The sequence below is a fragment of the Notolabrus celidotus genome, chromosome 15, assembly GCF_009762535.1.
Source record: "Notolabrus celidotus isolate fNotCel1 chromosome 15, fNotCel1.pri, whole genome shotgun sequence".
NCBI classification, from domain to species: Eukaryota; Metazoa; Chordata; class Actinopteri; order Labriformes; family Labridae; genus Notolabrus; species Notolabrus celidotus.
The window spans coordinates 18,391,822-18,400,522 of record NC_048286.1 but is presented as its reverse complement, the minus strand read 5'-3'; the positions used below and the strand labels follow the sequence as shown (position 1 = coordinate 18,400,522).

Here is an 8,701-nt window from a genome sequence, read left to right as displayed (position 1 = left end):
TTCGCATTAGTTAAAAATTCACCCCCTTACAGTGTGTGCTGATAGAGAAATTAGCTACGTAGAGCCAATCCGTTTTTTGAACCAGGCTGTAAATATGTTTATTAATGCTGCAAAGATCATCTTTTTTGAATTGGTGTGTATGTGGTTTCCGGTGTTTCTGCAGCCAGCCTCAAGCGCATTCTCAATGAACTGCAGTTTTTATAACACTTCCACATGGGCTTCATAGTTTGAGACCGGAGGTTGCCGCTTGTTTTTAATTCACATACAGTGACTAATTATTGCTGAGTCACTTTGTACATTAAAAGATAGATTACTAAGTTTCAGAGAGGCTAGCAAGGAACATCACTTAAGCTAATGTGTCTCAAAGTGTCAGGTTATTCCTTTAATAGGCTCCAAAAGTGTCACTAGGTATAAATAATACGGTATTTTTTTTTTTTCAATTTCACTTTGGGCAGAGTTTTGCTTTAAATAACTTAGTGTCACTTAACTTGATGTGCTGTTACAACAAATATTAAAGATGCAGGACGTGGAGGATGTCAAACAAAGTCTGCACAGTCCCATTAAATTAAACTTGAAAATAAGAATGCCTATGTGTGGCTATAAGTGGGTTTTGGAAGAGATGTTCCACTGACAATTTTTAGTCCCAATGCTTGAATTTGCAAATGAATGCCCTGAAAGAATATGACACTGGTGCACGCAGAATACTTTGTAAAAACAAAAAAACAAGATGAGTTTAGCTAGCAGCCTCTTCTCATCTCCTGTCTGCCAAAACCATGGAAACACTATTTATAACCTGAAACTGAAGCACTTGTGCATAAATACCTGATTTACATTCAGCATTATAGCCTGTATCAAAGGCTTTTTGATGCAGGTATTGAATCCAGACAACTTTATGTGCATTTATTTTAATACACCATCATTGTGGAACATCCTGTGTTGAATTTGCTGTTATTAAATGTCTGTTTTGATATTGTTTAAGGAAAGGCTATTGAGACAGGCAAAAAAGCAGAGCACCTTTAATAGAGCCCAGCTACACTGTACCATACTGATACAGAAGAGAGGAAATGAGACACAAACCAAATGACAAGTGACTTAAAATATGTACATTTATACACATGCAAGGGCAAAGGGCTGTAAGTGATCTATGGGTGCAATGAACAGTCAGGAACAAAACATCCATGGAGAAAACACAAATATGGTTACAGAACACAGGATTTGACCTTTAAACTGTCCATAACCTTACATAACTGTAGTCATTTCTATGATTTGTTTTTACTGTTGAAAATATGTATTATTGTATTTATTTGCAGGCAGTTAAGCAGGTAATCCTTCTTCCACTTTAAAGTGGGGTCAATGTTCAGTCAGCAGAGGAGGAATTGTCTAAAACAAAGGTGAGTTAATGGAAGAGGTATTTCACTGCTCATAGACCCATTTAAGAGTAAAGACCAATTTAGCTTACATACTGTATTTGTGTAGCATGATCAGGTGTAATACTGTATTTGCATTTACCATGCTTTCATTTCCATTCACACAGGTACTTTACTGTACATCGACATAAGGAAAGACAGAAGTTGGTATAAAAGCCATTAGGAATAAGGCAAACAGATGGATCTGCTTTTATTCCACTGGAATGGTCTGCTTAAGAGTGGGTGCAGACCCTTGAGAGCTTATTTAGCTAAATATATGGGGGACTCACACAATGGCTACTACTGTACTTGATAAGACAATAGAGGCACACAATGTCGTAAAAAACCTACAGTTCTTTCTTGAGTTAATTTGAATCTGCATGTGTTGAATAAAGCTGCCCAACCCTCCTCTTGTTTCCATGTTCCAAAATACATTTTGAGGTGGAATTGCAAATAGCGATACATGAGTTTCTGATGCATCTTAGAAGGGCCTCATCCCACCAAAACAATCCTGGTAACTTGGTTGGTAATCCATGCATTAATGTGCAATTCAACGAGCAAACACACAAAACTGGATGCACAATAAACATTAGTAAAATAAAGAATTTACAGATTTGTCTAAATGTCCAAAATGTATGTTTATGTCATAGGCTTTAATTGGATGATGTGCATTCCAGCTTTATGTATTCAAGAAATATAACCACTAAAGGTTTTTTGTTTTTTTTGCATTGTTCTGTATGAAAACTCGAGTAGACGAGAACAGTCCATTCATAGCTCAGGGGGGGAAAAAAAAAAGAAAAACTCATTCTGCTCAATCAGTTAAGAGCTTATTGTTGATTCAGAACCTCACACACTCCATCAAATCTTTCCACCTATATACAGTTACATACTATACACACCTAGGTTGTCTGCACAATGTGTTCAGCCGTGCAAGTGTGCCTGTGCTCTACCTGTGAACTCATTACATTCTAATCCCTGCCAAGGTACACAGTCATTAGAGTGTATCAAATCTGCTGTTCTGGGCCAGGCACCTGGGCTTGATCTATCAATCTATCATGCATACCGTAATCCTCCAAAAGAAAATGAGTTAAGTTTTCAAATGAGCTGAATTCTTCTGGCTGGCTGGCAAATGTTGCATTAGCTGTGCTGAAGCTCTCAGCCTGAAAGTTTAAGTAAAAACCAGCAGCAGAAAAAAGAGACCACTGTATACTGTTTGTGTAAAACATGTCTGTATAAGTGCAGGCATTTTTAAGTGAAATCAAAATGCAGCAGTCCTGTTCACTTCGCGCAAACGTCTAGCCCCCATATAGCCTAAAAGATGCAGCGGGCCTTATCTTTGTAGATGAGCGTGCATGGGATTAGCTTGTGCAAACACCTACACTGGTGATGCTGCAGGACAAAGAGTTCCTGCAAGAGCCCCCATCTACAGTCTCCCACAGCGTTGTCCTCTTCTCTCCCACATTCTGTTTTTTTATCCTTTATTTTTTGCCATCTCCACAATCCACCCGTGTACAATGAGGACAGGAGCAGGAATACTATAAATGATTTGTGTATGATATCAGTGTCTGTGTTTATGTATGTGGCTCCTAAAGGGGCTATTTTGGGTGGGTGGTTCCTAGAGGCAGCTGGTTTCAGAACAGGGTCCACTGCACGCAAAGTGCTGCAAGGAGCAGTGCGAGACTCCAGGGTCGTGCCCAGGTGACAGACAGCGAGCCACCTATCACCCTCACTGAGGGGGGCTTAGACGGGTTCTCGTGTTGGCTGTGACCTCCAGGATGTCTTCCAATAGGCTTTCCAACACTGGAGACTTCTGTGTGAGCTGTGGGAGAGAGAGAGAGAGAGAGAGAGAGAGAGAGAGAGAGAGAGAGAGAGAGAGAGAGAGAGAGAGAGAGAGAGAGAGAGAGAGAAAAACAGGCATTGATAAATGGTTTGGCTCATCACAGTAATCATGATAATCTACTTTAATTTTCTGAGTCCTTTGGGCTTGTAGAATTGTATATAAGAGGCTCATCATCATCCAATCAGGATTCCCATCACCTAATTCCAAAGGTTTTCAAAAACAATCAGCATAAAAATGATGTATGATTATGTCTGTTACAGTTAAAGTGAGTTCATATGTGTACAAGAAGAAGCACAGCTGTGTGGCTGTTTAGGTTGAAGGGAACCATAATTTATTTGGAGGAGTGCTTTAAAGTATGTCAAAAATGCCTTTACAGTCCCAATGTTCTACTGTTCAGCTACCGACACACCTTGAAATCATTTTCTGAGTTTCATACTGGGGATTTCTAACATATGGGACACAGTAAAACAAAAGAAGAAACTCCCACCACTGGGTCTAGTCTCTGGCGGCAAATGACGGACAGCCCTCACAGCCAGTTGGAGATAAATAAGGGGTGACGAGGGAAGAGAGGCATTTAACACTGCCTACATGCATTCATATAAACACACACATAAAAAAACGCTCTGTGCTGCCATTAGTGAAATGCTTTCCTTTACAAGAACCTAACTCTTGCTGTTTCTCCCAGTCTCCTTAAATCTTGATAACTGCGCCCTCATCATCTCCCTCCTCTCATAAACTCACTCCCCTGTGAGTTGTCATGGTGTAGCTAAAATTCAAAGGAAATTAATTCTTTCTGCTCATTTCCCATTTGTCTCTCTTCTTTTATTTATGGATCCCAACTGAACCCAACCTATCCCAGCTACTTGCATCAATAAAAACAAACAGATAACCATCCTAAACGCAGCAAAGTGCACCACATGCAATTCAATTCTAGTGTACCTGCAACAAATTGCAAACCTAACATACAGGTGTAGATTTAGTTTACACTCCTTGTGAAGAAGTTTGAGGCTCTGAAAGCCTTGTATAAGAGCCTCTAGGGAGAGACACAAGCTGAACTTGAGAAAAGCTGATTACAAATGTACAAAAGCAAACAAAAAGAGACAGGGGAAGGATAGAGGGAAGCTTAGTTAGCAAAGAACTGTCAGCACCAAAGCCCAGAGTCAAAATGTCATCTGAAGCTTTCGCTGTCAAAAAACCTGCTGTGCTGAAAATGATCCTTGTGTTTGTTAGACTGATCTTGGTAGGAGTGATCTAATTGGATACAACAACTTCTTAATGTGTGTGACTTGAAATGAGTGTGATAAGTCACTGGGTATTACACCTATGGAAAGGGTTAAAAAAAAAAAAGTACTACACGCAAGAGCTCTGTATGCATGACCAAACCACTTTCATGCAGACATAAATTATCCCTCCATTTAAACTGTCATCTTAACAATTACTTTTTCTTTCACTCTTGGCATGGCTAAATGTATTAAACTAATAATAAACTGTTTTGTAGAACTTACTCATATCCACCCATCCCTACTAAGCACTTGGGTTTGTATGTGTGCATGTGTGTGCATGTGTGAGAGGGGTTAGGCCGGGCTCAAGAGAGACAGCGAAGTGTTTCCAGTGCCAATGGTTTTTGTTGTTCCAGCAGACAATAGACAAAGACATCATTTATCCCAAATCAGATTGCTGTTATTGTTTCAATGGAAATGGGCTGCATCTCATCAGGGAGATGTCAGAAAACAGTGTCTGAATGGGCCAACACAACGCTAACATTTCTGCACTACAGGCAGACAAACTGGCTAATTATTGCAGCAGGTCTGTGCCAGAACAACAAATTATGGCTTACCCTACAGTACTGCCAACTGGTTAAAGTGTGTCTTTTGTATATACAAGGTAGACATATTGGAATACACAGTATTGCTCATTGATCTGGGGAGTAAAATGAAATTTGATGCTATAAATAAAGTTAAAAAGCTGAAAGACAACAAATTAAAGGGATAGTTTGGGTATTTTGAGGGGAGTTGTATGAGGGACCACCCATTTACTAAACATATTTCCACCTATTATCTGGCTACCAACTAAAGACTTGAACAAGTTTGCACACAATATTGATTTAAAGATAAGTTTGTTGACTGAAAATAATTAATTAATGCTTGCTTATTTGTTCTAAAATATATTAACCTTCACATTTCCATTGAAGGTAACTCTAGACAAGTTGAACACAATTGTTGCTCTTCTTACCACCTCTTATGGTTTAGGTTACTTTGTAGTAATGGGTCAATTAGAGATGCAATCACTGCATTCTTGCATCACTTTTCCCCAGCAGAGATGGTTGGGCTGCAGCTCCTCAGGCGGCTCCCCTATCTGTGCCCATTAACTGTCATTATTTCCCGACATTCTGCTACAAAACATTGGCATCTTGTTATTTATAAATGCATCCTAGGACTACTTTCCTCTTACCTCCTCGCATATATTGCACAAAAGAACTCAGGAAGTCATAATCTTTGATCTCAGGATCTTTTAATATTATCTGTTCCGAGGGTCAGGACTGAACTTGGGAAAAAGGCCTTCAGGTTTGCTGCTCCCTCGACCTGGAATACCTTACAAAAGGATCTAAAACTATCCGATATGATATCTTTGAATGCTTTAAAGTAGTCCTTAAACGACTTGGAGGCTGAAGCATCTGTCTGTAGATGTTTTGTTTAAATGTGACATGCTGTTTTCCGGGAGGTACCTGTTGTGTAGCTGTTGTATGCATCTGCTATTTGTATTTATGTCTATTGTAATAGTGTAACTGTGTAACTGTGCTGCTGCCTATTTTGGCCAGGACTCTCTTGGAAAAGAGATTTTTAATTTCAATGAGCATTTACTGGTTAAATAAAGGTTATAATAATAATAATACTAATAACAATGTTGGCTGATTTAGAATGCAAACAGAAGCTAACATTTATGCCACAGTGTCAACAGGGAGATTTGGAATATGCCAGACTCAGTTCAATGGATTTATTTGATATGACATTTGTGATCTGGTTGTCCTTCTTAAGGCTGATTTATACTTCTGCGTTGAATCAACGGCGTACCCTACGCCGGGGGTCCGCGTAGCTCCCGTACCTACGCCGTGGCCTACGTACGTAGCTGACGTGCACCTCCTCCAAAATGTAACTCCCCGTAGAGCCGACGCGGACCGCAAGCTCTGTGATTGGTCCGCTCGACGGCTTTGTCTTTCCCACATTCACAGCACTTCAGGGATCCCGGACATCGGCCACACATTGGCCGTGTATTTCATCTCCTCCTCTCTATTCTTCATGTAATCATGTCTGTATGATAAACAGCAACATGTATCAGCTGTAGATTAACATAACACGCTCTGAATCTCTGTGGAAAAGTAAGCAGAGATCATAGCGGGACCGGAAGCAGGCGGCCGGCTATCAGAGAGACCGCACTGCCCTCAAGCGTTTCGGAGGAAAATTGCTGCGCGACACGGACACATCGACGCACAAGTATGTGGGGCTCATGTCCGCGTCAGCCCCTGCTGCGTAGGGGCGACGCAGAAGTATAAATCAGCCTTTAGTGTCACTTTTGTTGGTGAGGATTTATCACCGTTGTGAGGTTTTGACCAATCAGAATCAAGTATTCAACACAGCTGGATAAAAATTCTAAAATTACTCAAAGCCCATATGGCATTACAAATGTTTTTAAGAAGTATTCTGAGATCACAAGACCAGCATAAGACACTGGAAAGACCCAGGTCACCCACAGCAGACTCCAAAATAGTCTCCTTTCAACAACAATGACTTTCAGGGCATGGCTGGGGAAAAACATGACTGAGCTGTTCTTATGTGCTGCTGTTTTTCCCTAGATCCAAATAAGTGACAAACATTTGATGAGTGGAGCGTTGTGTGGTAGTTCGGTGGTAGATCATTTTGAAATATCTTCTGCATAGACAATATGTTTTATAAATAGACACAAGCAATCCTTTAAGATGGCATTTTTGGCAACATTATCAGCTGTTACGAGGCTTGAAAACAGATGTACGGCTGTTGCGAAATAAGAACAATAAAGTGTTCAAAAATACAGCTTTATCACTGACAGGTGCAGTTACTTTTTACAACATAGTTATCTTTTTATGGTAGAATATAATACATTGTGTCATATTTATCTAAGAGAGATAACTTTTACACATTATGGAGTTGTTTTAGAAATGTATTCAGGCTGACAGCTATTCCACAAATAAGTTTGACATGTGGGAATTCACTCAAATCTCTTTACGGTTCAAGAAACAAACATGAAAACACAGAAAACAAAGCCTCACAAAAAGATGGCACGCTACAAACAAATATCAGCTTTTATGTTTTTCTTATTCTAACTGTCTTTAAGCTTTGCTGTCCAAGACATAGTACCTGTCTGTCAAAAGTAGACCATATAGTTATCATGTTGCTTGAAAGTGCTATGTATTAACCAGAGGTGTGGACTCGAGTTATGCGACTTGAACTCAAGTCACAATTTTTATGACTTTGGACTCGACTTGACAATATCATTGAGGCTGGCTGCAGAAACACCGGAAACCACATAGACATGAATGGGAAAAAGACGATCTTTGCAGCATTAATAAACATGTTTACAGCCTGGTTCAAAAAACTGCTTAGCTCTAGATAGCTAACTTCTCTATCGGCACACACTGTACGGGGGGTGAATTTTTTTCTAACGTGACGGTTCAGAAGATATTAGGATTAAGAGTTTTTGCCCAAATAAGGACATGACTGACTTGACTCCCGGACTGGAACACATAGCTGTTGGCTCGGAGGCTCAAACTCCGCCCCTTTACATAACACTTTGGCTGTTTCCGAAACGGCCTGCTACATACTACTTACTAATGTAGTAGGCAGTAGGTATTGCCTACTACATACTGCGTTTGAATTCAGTATGTAGTATGACTGTTCTGTCCGATCTGTCATGCAGCATGCTGAGCCAGACTTCGCTGGATTTCCGGTTTCGGAAAGCGGAAGTAAACAACGGCGAAGCCGATAAATAAAAAGCTTATTTAGCATCTATTTATGATTTAAAAAGTTAGGAAGTGGTTTATATGTAATTTGATAACTTTCACAGCACCCAAAAACGGATTTCCTCCCGTCAAAAAATGAGGAAAAAGAAAAAGCAGAACGAGCGCTGTGCATTATGGGAAACAGTACGCGAGGCAGACTGGTCAGATGCGCACTGAGATATTTTCCCGAATCAGTAGACATCCGGGGAGTTTTGGCTTACTGCAGATTTTGCTCTTGTTCACATACTACTTACTACATACTGAATTTTGGACATATCAGTATGTACTGCTAGTATAGTAGGCGATTTCGGAAACAGCCTATGCCTGGTTGAGTTCTGCATTTCCAATATGGCTGCCGCTGTCAATTGGCTTCCAAACAGTGCTCAGAGATGGGTGACATCACGGACACTACGTCCAAATTTT

General features: G+C 40.2%; 1 protein-coding gene across 2 annotated transcripts in view; it reads right to left on the bottom strand.

Moving 5' to 3' along the window:
* Nucleotides 1-999: 999 nt before the first annotated feature.
* gpc5c (glypican 5c) overlaps nt 1,000-8,701 on the bottom strand; it is a 126,155-nt gene continuing 118,453 nt past the window's right edge. For both annotated transcript variants that reach the window (XM_034702813.1, XM_034702814.1), the window contains one exon: nt 1,000-3,225. In XM_034702813.1, coding sequence (XP_034558704.1) covers nt 3,038-3,225 — 188 coding nt within the window. In that variant the 3' untranslated portion in view covers nt 1,000-3,037. The remainder of the gene's footprint in view (nt 3,226-8,701) is intronic.